The sequence below is a fragment of the Strix aluco genome, chromosome 9 (assembly GCF_031877795.1).
Source record: "Strix aluco isolate bStrAlu1 chromosome 9, bStrAlu1.hap1, whole genome shotgun sequence".
Classification (NCBI taxonomy): Eukaryota; Metazoa; Chordata; class Aves; order Strigiformes; family Strigidae; genus Strix; species Strix aluco.
In genome coordinates, this window is record NC_133939.1 from 20804410 (window position 1) to 20820067 (window position 15658).

The 15658-nt window shown below is 39.6% G+C and overlaps 1 protein-coding gene across 4 annotated transcripts in view; it reads right to left on the reverse strand.

The window, feature by feature from the left end:
* The window catches only part of ABCC5 (ATP binding cassette subfamily C member 5), a 52630-nt gene that overhangs the window by 14431 nt on the left and 22541 nt on the right, over window positions 1-15658 (reverse strand). For all 4 annotated transcript variants that reach the window (XM_074834102.1, XM_074834103.1, XM_074834100.1 and 1 more), the window contains 17 exons: window positions 15115-15348; window positions 14829-15002; window positions 13348-13495; window positions 12709-12857; window positions 11951-12058; window positions 9843-10193; window positions 8288-8359; window positions 8036-8160; window positions 7337-7409; window positions 6557-6760; window positions 5705-5848; window positions 3842-3944; window positions 2955-3139; window positions 1745-1891; window positions 1275-1404; window positions 578-731; window positions 304-432 (listed from right to left, as the gene is read on the reverse strand). In XM_074834102.1, the coding sequence (XP_074690203.1) occupies window positions 304-432; window positions 578-731; window positions 1275-1404; window positions 1745-1891; window positions 2955-3139; window positions 3842-3944; window positions 5705-5848; window positions 6557-6760; window positions 7337-7409; window positions 8036-8160; window positions 8288-8359; window positions 9843-10193; window positions 11951-12058; window positions 12709-12857; window positions 13348-13495; window positions 14829-15002; window positions 15115-15348 (2630 nt within the window). The remainder of the gene's footprint in view (window positions 1-303; window positions 433-577; window positions 732-1274; window positions 1405-1744; window positions 1892-2954; window positions 3140-3841; window positions 3945-5704; window positions 5849-6556; window positions 6761-7336; window positions 7410-8035; window positions 8161-8287; window positions 8360-9842; window positions 10194-11950; window positions 12059-12708; window positions 12858-13347; window positions 13496-14828; window positions 15003-15114; window positions 15349-15658) is intronic.

Consider the following 15658-nt stretch of genomic DNA (forward strand, 5'->3'; position numbering starts at 1 on the left):
ATCACTTAAATACTTGATAAATGCTATCCAATTATACAGGTGCACAGATTAACAGCTCAATGTGCACACTGAGGTTTTCCACCTCAATGGAAAACTGTGTTCCACCACTGTTCTTCCCAACTGGCTACTGAGAAGTTTTCCCTTACCCTTCTTCTTTTTCTCCCTCATTTTTATCCCCAAAAAGTAACTTTTACTCTTAGAGCCAATGCATGCCATCAGCTATAGACCCCATCAATAAATCTTTCTAAACTTGTTGCATCCTGCTGTGTGCTCCACCACTCTCAGATGGATATCTAGACTGACCTGTGCAGAAATTCCTGTCCTTTGTGGTAGGCGTGGATTGTGGAGAGACCCTGGATGCTAGATGTAATGTGAGACAGGAATGGAGACTGTGTGATGTTGTCCAGACGCTTAAGCTCCCGAATAAAGACTCTGGAAGGAAAGAAGCACTTTTAAGTGACGTGTACAACTACCATAAGCCAACCACTCCATTGATGCATATATACTTGAAGAACCCTGTGTCCTTACTAACAGGTCAAATATCTCTACTTATAGCCGAAGCAGCTGATGCACTTACCTAGACACAACATGCAGAACCGTGAACAGGACAATGAGGGGCCCCACTGCCACCAGGAACCAGGGGAAAACCCCAGAAATCACCCCCACACAGAAGAACACAAGGATGACATTCTGGATGAACATTTCTGCTTGAAACGGCAAACGAACATCAACTGAAAAAGATGAAGGGAAGGAGGAAGATCTTGAGTACAGAAAGCTGAAACAACCTATATAAAGCAATTCAGTCCAGCTGTACATCATCATCAAGGACAGTGATTTCTCATGGCTTATTCAAATTTAAAACATACATTTTCATTAGAGGTGCTTTTATCTTCTGAGATGCTAGTAGTCTTTCCAATTTGCAGAAAGAGCCCTGATGCAGCTCTGATCTAATTACCACCTTTGTTGCACATCAACTTCACCCTGAAACTCTAGGTTACCCCTTCATTAACTGCTAAGAGCCTGCTAAGAGTCCATGTGCAGTCTGTAGGTACAAAAGCACATTTCCTTCTTTATAAGTGAATAAACAGACCTGAGGTATCAGCTGCCTTCTAGAATCATAGCCAGGTATGTCCCAGTTCCTGCTTTGTCTATTACAAGTACACATTTGGCAACAGATATAGGATACAATCACCCCAACAGCAAGAGACTGGAGAGTATTAAGGAGGTAACTTAGAGGTCTGAATGTGGGATTCACAGTGCATACAGTGAGATACCTTCATCCATGTCTTTGGAAAACCTGTTGAGAATCCGCCCAGTGGGTGTAGTGTCAAAGAACTTCATGGGGCTACGCAGAATCCGTCGGAAGAGCTCATCATGAAGCCTTGAGGATGCTCTGAGAGTTCCCTGACAATGCAGAAAACATTGCAGTGTTATGAAAGGATGTTTGTTTGCCTTCCTGTCACTGCCCCCCTCCAGAGACCAAAACATTCTGCTCATTTTCTCTCTCCAACTGTAACAGTTTTTTCTCGCATTCTGTGCTTCCAACCAGTGGAAGGAAGCTATTAATTTGGGCAGAAGTTTAACGGGAAGCATGGTACAGCCCCAAGAGATGACTTATGGAAACCTCACAATCCATGATCTGACTTCCTCTCATTCAAAATCTCTCCTGGGAGGTGACTAAAAGAACCACAGTGACATGCAGGAGGAGGCGGGGAATAAGAAAAACAATAGCGTTGGCACATACCTTTACAAAGACAACACCACGAACAGCTTTCAGAATCAACATAACCGCCATAGACAGTGCATAGATGCCAGCGTAGTAATGCATGTGAGGGTTATCTTTCATACTGTTGCTTATGACAGTATCATTTCCCAAAGTCACGGTGGTGTTCTGCAGAAAATTCAAGGCTTCAGTGAATAGTTATTTAAGACAAGGATTAATCACGTACACATTACACGTGGTAGAATTTAACTGTCCCTCTGTCCCCTCCCACCATATTTGATATTTCTTCTTCAAATAAAGCACTTCAGTGATCTTCGAATACTTCAGAAAGTTCTCCCTAGCAGAGATACTTGACTTGCAGATTTGTAGCCCTTGGCCTTTTTCCTACAATATTTTTGAAAATAATACCCCAATACCTACTTCATTTGATTCCTAATCTGATTTCATGTTTATCACTTCTTGTGTTCTTCTGAACACCACCAGATACTGGCATACAACCACTCCTATTACACAGTAATATTCACCTTGGATACATTGTCTTCTTATCAAATGCGGTTGTTATTTTCTGCCAGGATGCAGTAAATTCTTTACTGTCACACTATCGTACATATTCATTCTCTTTTTTTTTTAATCCGTTAAGTATGTTTAAGGATCTCATTCCTTATTTTAATATTGTTGGCCATCTGTACTTCATTATTTCTTCTCTGAGGTTAATAGTTTGCTACCCCCACCCAAAAAAAAGCTTGCAGTTATATTTGAATTTTAGATGCAAGAACAATTGCAATCAAACCCTTAGAGCGGAAAAACTCCCAAACCAACCCAGCTCATCACAGTCTTCAAAGCAACTCTCAGAAGTCATTGACTTAAAACCATATACTTTAACAAGATTATCCTGTTAGATGTAAGGTCACGTTCAAACAAAAACCAGCACTAAAATTAGTAATTCCTCCTGCAGCTTGTTGGCGTCTCACGTTTTTACTTCCTTTTCTTAGACTAACCAAGACAAGGAACAAAAGGGCAGTATAAAACCACATGAGCTATTATATCTTTCTTATTAGTGCAGCTCTCATTCTTGGAGATGGACTCTCTAGTGAGATCACCTCCTGGGGAGCCTTACAACTTGCTTAAATTAGGAGGCACCATTTGGTCTCATAGGACTGCTTGGGATTAGCCTAGTAGAGCAATCCCCCTGCCCGTCAGACACAAGAGACTAGAAAAGCTATTTACTTACTCCACTGCCTTGCTTGATCCAGAAACTCAGCCACCAGTTGCTAAAAGCTGTACTGCCCACATTCAGCACAAACAGTGCCATGATGACAAGGAATGCAAAGGGGCCTCCAGCTGCCTGAATGTAGATACCATAAACAGACCAGGGGACAGAGCCTTTGCCTTTCTCTTCCAACTGGACCAACTGGCCTGTGAAACAAGAGGAGGAGGGAGTGAGGAAAAGAAAGCTGTTCCGTGAAACTCCTGTAAGTTTGTGAACAAACAAAAGTATAGCAATTTTCAAACTGTATATGATACTTTCAGAAACACAGATTTAATATGTAGAACTCAATGGTTCAAACTGTTTTTCAAAAAGGCACATTTCCTCTGCAGAATCATTCACGTCATGGTATGTCTGAAAAAGTATAATCAGCACAGACTTAAATACTAGGCTGGTATCAGCCTCACTATTGCTTTTTAAACCCTGCTTAAGGTCAAAGTTAACATTAAACAGAGAGAACCACAAAACAGAGGCCACATCTTTCAATTCTTCATACATAAATGCCATGTCCTGCCCAGGACTCTGCAAGTACCAAGCTATACACATTGCCCTCTTAGGATAGGAGGGAGCAGTGGTGTGGGAGACAGGGTACTACAGGCTCCTTTGTGCTAGTGGCATCTGATCAGCGGCAGCCTGATTGAACTTAAAAACATTGTGCAGGCACACATATTTAATGAATTAATGAATGCTCTTTGCCCACTGTCTGTGTCCTATCAACCACGCTGATTGACCAGGACTTGAGACAGCTTTCAAAACCTGAGAGGTACACTCATAATACACTTTGAAAACAAATGTTTTGAGCTTACTGGTGTATAAAATAATTACAGCCAGAAATCTGATTACATAGTTACCCTCTTCCTTCTTTACAACTTTCTCCTTCTTCACAGACCCTGTTTTGGTACTTTTATCCTGGGGTCTTTTCAATGAACTGTTTGTGTTCTTCTTTATATTAATCTGTAGGAAAACAATGACACTAAACATACCAAAGTAATCTGCTTTGACATTTTCATATCTGAACCCAAACTTTTTATAAACTGCCTCCTAAGGACAAAGGCTTTCAATAGCTTAGCATTCATATCAAGGAGGATATTAACTTTGCTGTTATTACAGATGATTGCCAACTCCGGTAGATTAAATTCTCCTCCTCTATTAATCTGAACTGCTACCAATCTGTATTGGTAGTGTGCAAGGTTAATTTCCAAAATCAGTGACGCTATGTGCATACATGGATTGACACCCCTATTACTGAGAGAAAGATACAATCCCTCTATCCCTTGTAAAAATAACTCACAATTTCATTAAGAAGCTTTTTTTCCCCAAACACCCTAGTACTTCACTCAGGAGACCTCTCATGAAACGTCTCTAAAGACAAAATCAGGTTAACTTGGTCTTCCAGACACCAAATGCCCAAACACTAAACTGCACACACACTTACTGTTCTAAACCCAGCCATCTTCCCACAAATGGAAGTTACTATCTGTTCAGAGATAGCCCACTTTAACTGAAACCCCTACACAGCATCTTCAGGGTCCTCTTCCCACACTTTACTTGAGAAGAGACATCTTGAACATGTCAAACCACAGAGAATCTAACGTTACTACCCATTTCTTCTTATCCCATCAGAAATGCAAATTAACACCCCTTCCATGAGCTAGTGTTTACAGAGAGACAGCAAAGGTCAGCCAAGCATGCAGACTGGGGAATCTCATGTTAGCTGTCGTTACATTAATCTTTAAATGGCAGAACTATAATCTTCATGCCTCAGAAAGGATATGCAGAGTAATGCATGATATTCTTTTGCTTCTTTCACTAATATCTCCTAGGAGAAAATTTCACCAAGCACCTTGTATATCTGTACATTTATCACAATGCTACCTTTGCAGAAACTTTTTTTTAAATGTCTGCAACTTGTGAATAAGGAGCCTCTCATTTCTTAAAAAATAAACTGCTGATATGCTTTTTAATCTCTCTTTACTAAGAGAAAATGTACACAATACTTAGAGAAGTAAATCATCATCAAATAAAAGGCAGCAGAGTCATTTACTCCAAAGAATAACTTCAGGAAACAATCAGGAGAAAGGTGAGAGAAATTACATTGCTGATATTTTAAATGCATGTCCTACTGAACGGTTCTTGTTAATTTCTAGATTTACATTTTTTTCACCCACTGAAATACTAAAGCACAAATCCAAGTTTGCATTTACAACCACTGTTCCATAACAGAAGCAGTGTCAAGCAACATTTTTCTCAAAACCTCCCAAAACAAAGCATTTTCAATTACATTTCAAAAAAACTGTCACATCTAACTTCTGTCAGGTTGCATCACTTTTTCTGTGCCTCAGTCACTAGCTATGTTAAAAAGAAGTAACAAACCAGAATAATTTTTTCAGACAAAGGTCGTTCAGGTCTGTGCTAATTTGGAGGTAAATTAAGAAGTGAGGTGTACAATAAAAGAGACAAGAAGCTTCCTGCTCTGAGCATCATCAGAGGAGACGATACATTACTTTCATGTTCAACTCATGAGCTCACTGGCAGAGTCCCCTCTACTACGCATTCCCTAAATACGAACTGGGACTGTAAATATGAAGTGTTAACAATGGTCAGATCGACACATGAACATGTGAAGCCCTTTTCCAGTCTTCCAACTATGTCATTTGATTCATCTCGTCAGAAAAGTCATCATTCAGAGCACTTTAAAATAAACAAACAGGTACCTCAATATGTGGTGTTTCTCCCAGCTGTAGGTTATTAAAAATAGTTGCATAGTCCCCATTTAAATTCATCAGTTCCTCATGACTTCCTCGCTCAGTAATGCAGCCTTCTTTCATGAAGATTACTTCATCGCAGTCAACAAGATACTGGAGAAAATGGCAGTAAGAAGTAGTCTTTATCATTATGTCCAATAATCAGACGCACTCCCACACAATCCTTTTCAGTAATTTATAGACATTTGCACACAATGCACCTCTTCTGAGCTAGCAGACACCTGATTTTTAAAGGTCTTGCATTGACTAGAGCACCATGATTACTCTCACTGTACACAAATAAAAAGTTTTTATGTTCTATCAAAAACAATCTGTTATGTAAGACAATTCAGCATACTTAAACACTGCAAATAATGATATACTAAATATTACTATTTCTATGCACAGAACATAGCAAAAAAATCTCAGAATACATCCACTCTGATTTACTGACATAAAATCTAAGTTTTTCTGATGTGATGAACTGGCTTTATAGCAAGTTAGAAAAAGCATTTTTGAACAAGGTATTCATTTCTCTGGTAAATCTTCTTTAGCCAAGTGTTACCAGTCCAGATCAGACACCAAGCAGCACTGGCATCAAATAAAGAATTAGATTGTGCTGGGTGCATATTTGCAAACCTAGTTTGTAAACGTAAACCATGCATCCTATAGACAGACAGGGTTGTGCTACAGGTCAGGGCATAGAAGTTTCCAGTATGAAGGCAACTGACTAAACAGAAAAAAAGAGAATGAGAATGTATGATAGTGTGACATACTGCATTTCAAGAAAGTGCAAGAAAGAAAGAATGAGAGATGTAGTACCTGAAGCTGATGAGTGATGAAAAGGACAGTCTTTGACTTCAGGTGCTTCCTTATTGCACTATTAAAAATGTGATTTCCAACATGAGCATCTAAGGCACTAAGGGGATCATCAAGGATGTAAATGCTCCTGTCACTGTACAGGGCTCGAGCCAGACTGATTCTCTGACGCTGTCCTCCGCTCAGGTTAGCCCCTCGTTCACCAATCTGTACAGACACACACCTGTTATTTTATTTCTACAGCACCATGCAACACAGAAATTTAGAGCTCAATAAGTGACCAGAATGAAGGAGACCATAATATGTTCATTTTTATACACACCCCCTCCTCCCATAATATTATATATTGTTTTAGTACATATATATTCTAGTGTAGGTGTCCACTTCTTTGTGAAATGTGTTATACATTCAAACTCAAGGTTAATACACTTGAAACGCAGCAGTAGGTTTTCGCTTATTTTACAGGGTTTTTTTGATTTAACATAGTCATGTTTTTTTCTTATCTATTTTAAATCAAGTTCAAACAGGTCCTGTTAAGGCAGCTAAATTTACAAACACAATAAAGAACTCCCACATTGTCAATATCTAAGACAAAAATGTGGCACAACTCTCAATAGCCCAGGGCCTGCACTGACAAGCTCAGCTCAAGAAGGTGCATTCAACAACTTGGCTTATATGCATACCAGACTGATGTTCCCCTCACTCCACTCTACTGCACTCTAGTATACCAAACCAAAACACTACTTTTCTCCATCTACTGTTTACTATAAGCAAAATTTATACCTCTGTCAGGTCCCCATTTGGAAGGATGGCTAGGTCAGGCCTTAGACAGCAACCATTCAACACCGTATTGTATCTAAAGAACAATTACATACGTAGTAAGAACACTGTGTTTTTCCCCCATACTATCTAGCTAGTATAGCATTATCACACTTTCTACATTAACAGAAGGCATTCCAACAGCCTAAAACAAATGATCTGCCTTGGCTTCCCAGGAAGAAACAAAGGATAATAATTAATCACCTACTTCTGAAGTACAGTGAAGGTAAGGAGGCAATTTCTTTCCAGGGATAGCTAGCACAGGCACAGGGAAGGCCCCCACTGCGGGGAGGGCCATGGAAGGTGACAGTACATTGCAAACAGCAGTTGTTGTGTTTAAAGAGGGCAAGGTCAGGACAGCAAGAGCAAATACCACTTCAGTGCTGCTCCACAGCAGCTGCCAAAACCAGAGATCAGACAGTACTCCATGATGAGGTACAGCCCTCATTGCAAACAAGCAACGACAGATGCACTGACAGCCATCAGCCACAGTGACCACGTGCAAGAGAGGCAGGCTCTCAAATGAGACTTAAAGGAGTCTTAAAGACAGATTCTAAAAAGATACATAGGCTTTAACTGCAGTGTACTCTGCATTAAATTTTCCCCCACTTGGGCCAAGAATTACTAAGCTTTCATGAAAATCAGCAAACAGTCCTGACAAACCTTTCTTCATCATATTCCTTGCCAAAAAGAATGTTGTCCCGAAGTGTAGCATTGAGAATCCAGGCCTGCTGGGCCACATAGGCAAATGTTCCACTTACTGCAATGCTACCCTCCAACAGGGTCATCTGAAATTAAAAATAAACTGTGAAATTATGCTATTCCATGTTTAGAATTTATTTTCTTCTACAGAGTATAAATGAAATAGGAGATAGGAAAGAGAAAAGCAGAAGTAGTGAAAACAGAATTTCTCACCTGCCCTAAAATTGCTGAGATAAGTGAAGTTTTTCCACTCCCCACACTGCCACAAATTCCAACAAGTTTTCCCTAGACAGAAAAAAAAAATAAAATATGGTACTCATTTCTTACATTCTCCATCCCTTTCAGAATTAGGACTACCTTTAGTACCTCTGAGGGGACAGTTGGACATTAATGACAGCTGAAAAGGGACATAACAGGAAAAAAAGCAAGACAGTCAGTATTTTAACTCAAATAATAAAGAGTGAATATTATCCCACAGTGGACTAAAACTCTATAGGTAAAAATTAATGTATTTTAAGATCAGCTTCCCTTTGACTGGGCCTGATACAGGCCCAAAGAATTCTGTACTCAGCCAAAAGCACCAAGGCCTGCCTGAACAGAATGCACCAAGGTGCTTTTGAGAGTGGTAAGGAAAGATATAAAGAGGGAAAGACTGAAAGAAAAGCAGAATTTAGGATAAATGGGTCCAGTAAAACTCCTTGCCTACAAGATGCAGTTTGCTAAGGAACAGGTACCAAGAAAAGGCCAGAATCCAGTCACTTTGAAGCATTTCTCTGCAATAAAATGGGTGGGTTGATACTCACATTAAACAATTAACTCATCAAAACTCTTTTTGCTCCTTTGGGGAAAAAAGGTGAAGTGGACAAAAAGGGTATATAGCCACTTGTGGAATACATTGCTGACCTCCTCTCGTTTACAAACTTCTGATAGAAAACTAGCCTTTATATTTTGAAGTAACTGCGTATTCCTTTTTCAAGGCTATTTTTTAAACTATATGCATCCTTCTCAAAAGTTTAAAATATAAGTTTATTATAGTTTAAAGTAGTTTAAACTATCCCTCTACTCTTATGACTACAGTAGACAATTTAACCAGAAATATCTTGATAAATGCATGGATCCCATTACTACAACACCCAACTGCCCAACTGCAAAGCTTCTGTATTTGTAGAAGATGTCACGTATTAAGTTCAATAGTTTTTCTTTGACATTTTACATGCTTTTACCCATCTTGGGATAAGGACTCCAACTGCTTCTAAATTCTTTAAAATCTCTGTGTCCTACTGTACAAAAATTCTCAAGGAAGAAAATTGCACATTCTTCAATGAAAAGCACTGTTATGCTCCATTAGAAAACCTAATCACCTAAAATGTTCACACAGAATGTAGCTGAAACCCTGCAAAATTATCAAACAGCTGCAGAAATACACCATACCCCACTGATACCCCTGTTGTCCTGCTGATTCTTTAAGCTCAATGGCTTGTATACTATACTGAGAGCTACAAACAGCAAAACCAGCAGTTAATTGTGAAAGCTGTACACCTGCCTTTGTTTCATAGGCTGTTTGCAAAGATTGAGTTTTCTAAAATGGCACAGCTGTTTACATCAAGATGAGGCACTGCATCCTGGATACTGCAGTTGCCATGGATATTACAGGAGTGCACAAAAGCAATATGCTCCATTTTATGCAAAAATACACAGCGCTCTATTCCACGGCACAGCTGAAAATGGGGCTTTTTGAAAGCTCAGATTTCGTTCTTTCTTCTCTTACCTTTTCTATCTCCAATTCAATGTTGTAGAGAGTCCTCTGAAGCCGAAGGTTAACCAGGTGGATGATTTTGTTCTCCTCTTCGGGGCTAGGATGGTCATCACTGTCCACTAGAAGATGGCCTTTCTGCTCTGCCAGCACAGCTTGCTGTCCCTCATTCTGTAGCTTCATTTTCTCTTTCTTGTTCTTGGTGACTTTCTTGTCTTTTTTCACTTTGGGGGTCAACTTTGGTGAGCTCTGGACGCTGGCGTGGGAGAAGTCCCAAGCCAAGGTAGCATTTTTCACCTCTATCGCGGTGTGAGGATTGGCTGGTTTTTTCTTTATCATATGAACCTCTTCCATTAGAAATAAACTCTGATAGGAGTTGTGAGAGAGGTGTAAAGATGAGACACCTGATCAAGACTGGGAGACAAGCCTATGGCACACTCACGCAGCAAAACACATCAGGCTATATAGTAGGAGGAAGCTGAAGAGCAAAAGGTAGCTCATTAGTGTAAACTAACTCCAAGCCTGCTAAGTGGCCGGGGCATTCCTGGATGTGGTGGAAGCACTTAGATACACTAAGACTTTTACAGAACTGCAACACACTATGAAATATGAGAGGCGCTTATTCTTTTAACACTGTTTGTAACTGCAGCTCTGTAATTTCCAGAATAAAAACACGAGTGGAATACATGGGTTGGAGGGATGTCACTTTGAGGGAAAGTGACTTGACTTGTCCTGCACACCAACTAATTATGGAAGGAGACAGAATGACTTTATCCTTCAACTTTTCTGCTGGGAAGAAGTTATCTCACACAAATTTAGCTGACCTATCTCATGCTGCTTGACAATAAGAAGCCATTAAGTCCACTGTATCATGTTTTCCACCACATCCATCAGTATTTACAATCAACACAGATTAGGAAGAGGTTTTTCCACACAGTTTAATTGCAAGATAAAATGTTTTCCACTTACATAATTTATGTTTTGAACTAAGAAGCCTTTTGTGATTAAAGACTTCTCAATTCTCATCCTTACTTCTGAAATTGCTACGCCCAAATAATTCATTCATAAGAAGGCTCATACTCATTTACAGAGCCAAAAAGTCAGTTACACTTTTACTGTGATGTTAGAGTATCCCCACCCTGTGTTACACTCCCTACACAGATTACGCTGTTTACAGTCAAACTGGGAAATATTACAATTTCCCCTGTCCTCCTCTTCCCCCCACTCCTTTCAGTGCATTTGGATTTAAGAAAGTCTGATTTACTGTGACTCAGAAGGTGAAACAAAAATGCTCAAAAGCAACGGGATCTCAAACCCATTTTGCAGATCCCATTCTTCTCACACCCAGATTTGTTTCATGAATGCATTACACAGAATCCATATATCTGTTAATGTTTGTGGAATCCTATGTGGACATTTCTGCAATGTGCAAATGCACTATTGTCTTCAAGAGAGAAGACAAAATAAAGGCCTGTCCTCTGAGTTCATACTGAAGTACACACAGTGTATTCACTTCACAGGGACTGAAGGATGAGACAGGATTCTTTGTTAAAAGGGTTTTAATTTTCTGCCATAGATTCTGTTTCATCAGATCACAACTGCATTTCATTCATATAGTGGAGTTTCAGTCACTTAATCTGATCTGGAAATACAAAACCTCAGTTTTTCATTACTACAAATAAAACTCTACTGGTTTGTGCAAAGCTGCCCACACAATACATGACATTTCCAAAAAGAGTTTCATTAGCAAAACATGAAATTGCATTGCAGACATGTTGCACTGTCTTTGCATGCAGATGGTCTTAAAAGGGAGTTTAAGAATTAATATACTGTGAGCCATCTAGTCCTGCATTCTACCTCTTACAGTGGCCAACATCAAAATCCTAAAATCATTAAATAAGAATATTTTGCTTCCCACACTGGTATTATCTTGAACTTCTAATATTCCTTCACTAGATTTGTATCTCTTTTGCAGAATCCAATAATCTGGAGTGCTAAGCGTAAAGAAAAAGAACTCCTCAGTCATTAAAACAACATCACCTTCCAAGTGTTCCCTCAGCATCTATTATACACATGCAACACTCCACACTTAGTTAAAACTGCAGGGCCAAATGACTGCTTACCTTAAATCTGTCAACAGAAACTGATGCCTCAGATAGAGACTTCACTGAGAAAGGTGTTACTTTTAGAGCAAAAGTCATTGAATTAAAGACAGTGACCACTGTGAATGCCTAAAAATAAGACAAGAAAGAGAACCACATTTGGATGCAATATACCAACAAGTCCAACCTTCTAAAAGCTGAAATGTCACAGCAGCAATTCAAAGCCATGGAAGAGGCCCACAGTCCAAGAATAACCATTTAAATATTCAACATATTCTCAAACAGGAGAAAACAGCAGATCTACCCAACTTTCTCCAGTGCTTTATAACAGACCAAGACAGACATCTTCAGTGTTTGTAGATCTACCAAAGGCAGCAGCTAGAAAATTCTGCACTAGCCTACCACTTGTGAAGACCCAAGTTCAAATCCTGTCGTAAGACATTTGTGTTGTTTGCATCCAAGCACACTGTAAAACAAAAACATCCAGTAATCCCACTGTCCTATATCTGAATAGCAAACAGGAGTGCTCATGTACATTCAGCTCAAAACCTGTTCTGAGGAAGGTCAGGACTGCAACATCACTGAGAGCTTATGTGCAAAACATAAGACTACATCTGCTGCTGTCACACCCATCAGATGTTCACTTCTGTGAGCAAGGCTACAGCCTGGCTACACAGGCACAGCCACAAAGCAAAGAATCATGATGAAGAGAAATGGCTTAGCAGAAAAACTACTGTAGAAATACTGTAAAGAATATTTTCAACACTGCAGTAAGTTACCTGAGCTGCTGTAAGATCATAGCCAAGGATCATATGGACAGAAAAGGTCACGACGCTGGCAATGACTACAACTATGGGAGCCACACCCACAGTGATGCTCTGGAAGTAGCCGGCACGCTCCAAGATTTTACGTTCTTCCTCACGAATTTCTAGAAATATAAACAGGGGTACCACACTTGAAGTATGTTTCAGGCGGTACATACACAACAGACATTACCACAGCACTGTAAACACTGATTAAGAGACGCCTAACTCTATGCTTTAGCATTTATCACATTATCTACCTTCTCATAAAGACCACAGTTACAGAGAAGCAAACTATAATAGCCTGTAAATCTCCATAAGAATAGAGGTGGTCTTATTCATTTAAAAATGGAAGCAGCCAGCACATTTATTAAATGATTAAAAAATGGAACAAAATTTTAAAATTTAAGATTAGTGCCAAGCCACAAACATCATTGTGCTAGAAGGTGAAGCTTTAGAAGCAGGCCTTTTTGTCCAACACATCATGCATAACAAATACAAAGCCTGAAGGATGAAAGTGCTCATTACACTGCACGTAGCTAGGAGGATGCACCAGGCTACTAAGCAATGGGGCATCTGCACAAAAGGAAACATTTACAGATTGTGTGAACTCACTTTGAACATTCTGAGAAAATGGTTTGACCCAGGCATACATTTTAATGAACTTAATGTAATTAAGAACTTCATTCATCTTTTGCACACGCTCATCTGTTGTTGATACACATTTTCTTCTGAAATAAGCTGTGAGGCGTGATACAAACATCTGAAACAGAAGGCAACGCCACGCAACATTAATGGCAAGTCAGAAAGAACAAGTACATTCAACTCCTCCTTATTACCAGAGAAAGCCAATTTTTGATTTGGAAAGGGATTCAGGGATGGGGCAAGGCAACTGTTGTTCTAGCATAAAAGTCAGGCTGGAAACACTATTCATATTCTCCCACCCCATCTTGCACTGAGCACTAGACTCACAATAGCAAGTTTCAACAAAAATAAAATTTGTGAAAACAAAGCTGTGCACTTTTACCGACATTGAGTAGTACCAGACCTGTTAAATTTCCCAAAGCACAAAGACTACAAAATACATTAACTGAAAGACACAACAAGCTGACACTCATGGCAAATGAACAGTAGAATCCATTTTAGCCAACCTTTTAACCTGATCCGAAGGCAAAAGAGCGAGCTGGACTTTGCACAGCCAGATCAATTCCCACCATATGCCAGTGCTATGAAGGTGGTAAAACAGTTTTAACATTTTTACTAAACCCATCTAAAAGTAAATAGTTGTTCACGTGTTTCTAAGTATCTGCTACTCTTACATTCATCCCACTGAAATTGAAAACCAACACACTACTTCAGGAAGTTTCAGCTCCTTGACCTTCTTCATACTCCTGCAATCTCATTTGGAGTCCCCATCAACAGAGGACTGTTGAACAGAACTGGGAAAGATGAACAAACTCCACTCACCATTCCCCTCTTTAAAATGTAACTCCCATTATTTTAATCTTTACTGTTGGCAAGATAAATTGGACCAAAGTGGACCTCAGAGTATTCAGCCTGCATGCTTTTTAAAATTTGTATTATGAATCCAGTGACAAATCTTCAGCAGCCTTACAGGGCATTTTAGAGGCAAGAAGATTTTGGCTTGAACTAGCCTATTTCACAGCTCAGCAGAAGTAGAGGCAGGCATAACTAATCAAGAACACCCTCTCCCAGATGCAGTACTTTCCAACATCTTTTGCTGAAATCAAGAGCAATGTGCTCATGCAACGCTGAGCTCCCGTACACAAGCTGGAGGCCTTGCGTCTTTCCAACCTCGAGCACAAGCACCTGAGCATTCTGCAGTTTAACTTAGCTATGTATATTTATCTCAGTCAAATCTATCAGCTTTCTTATTTCCATTTATTTTTCTTCTTTATCATTTTGAGCTTCCCATTTTCAAATTTCTGCTTCATACACCATCTTTAGAAACATTTTCAGTAACATGCAGCGCCATAGACAGGCTAAATCTAGCACATTTCAACACCTTCGATTCAGAACTATACATATGTCTGACCTAATAAAAATGAAGCAAGTCTTAACTCTTTCCAACTCACCATTGCTGGGTAGAAAAGGATGAAGACAGCAGAGCCCAAGAAGCCTGTTGGACCCAGAATAATCACATTATAAACCATTCCTAAAATGGCCACAATAGGGCCCCCAGCCAACAAACTGCCAACTGCTGCAGCTTCAAACATCCTTTGCCCATCATTGGAACACACATTTATGAGCTGAAAAATACACATAACAGATTATTTAAATTTAAGGCACAGCTCATTCTCAAAGGAATGTATTGCATATTCCTTTTCACACTGCAATTTCCAAAATGATGCTGCAGCTTACCTCTCCAAGAGACTTCTCCTTTATGTTCTTCAGCTTAAGAATTTTCTTAAACGCCATCGTCAAGATAGCTCCACGCAGTCTAACCCCCGTACGGTAATTCAAAGCCCAGGTTAGTGCAAGGGACCAAGATCGCACTATTTCAGTCATAAAGATGCCAAAAACTAAAAACAAGCTGTACTGCAGGTTGGACTCACTCTGTTGGGTATACTCCAAAAGATGTTTCACAACGAACGCCTACAGGAAGAAATGCAAGCTTGCATGAACACCCCATCATCCCAGAAGACCATGCAACAACTTTATGTTAAGTTAGAAATAAGTAGGCTACTTTTGCTTTTAAAAGAGCCGTTTGAAATAGAAAGCATCTTCTTTCTAGAAGTAAAAGGTGTCAATACAAGAAGTACTGTAACACAAAGCCCTGCTGAGAGCCAAGCACTGAGGCAAATTTAGTAAGTAAAGAGAGTTTAATTTGGAACCATATTCCTCGCAGCACGCTTCTAATCCTCCGTGTCTTCTAACTTAACATAAATCTGTCAGTTAGCTGAAA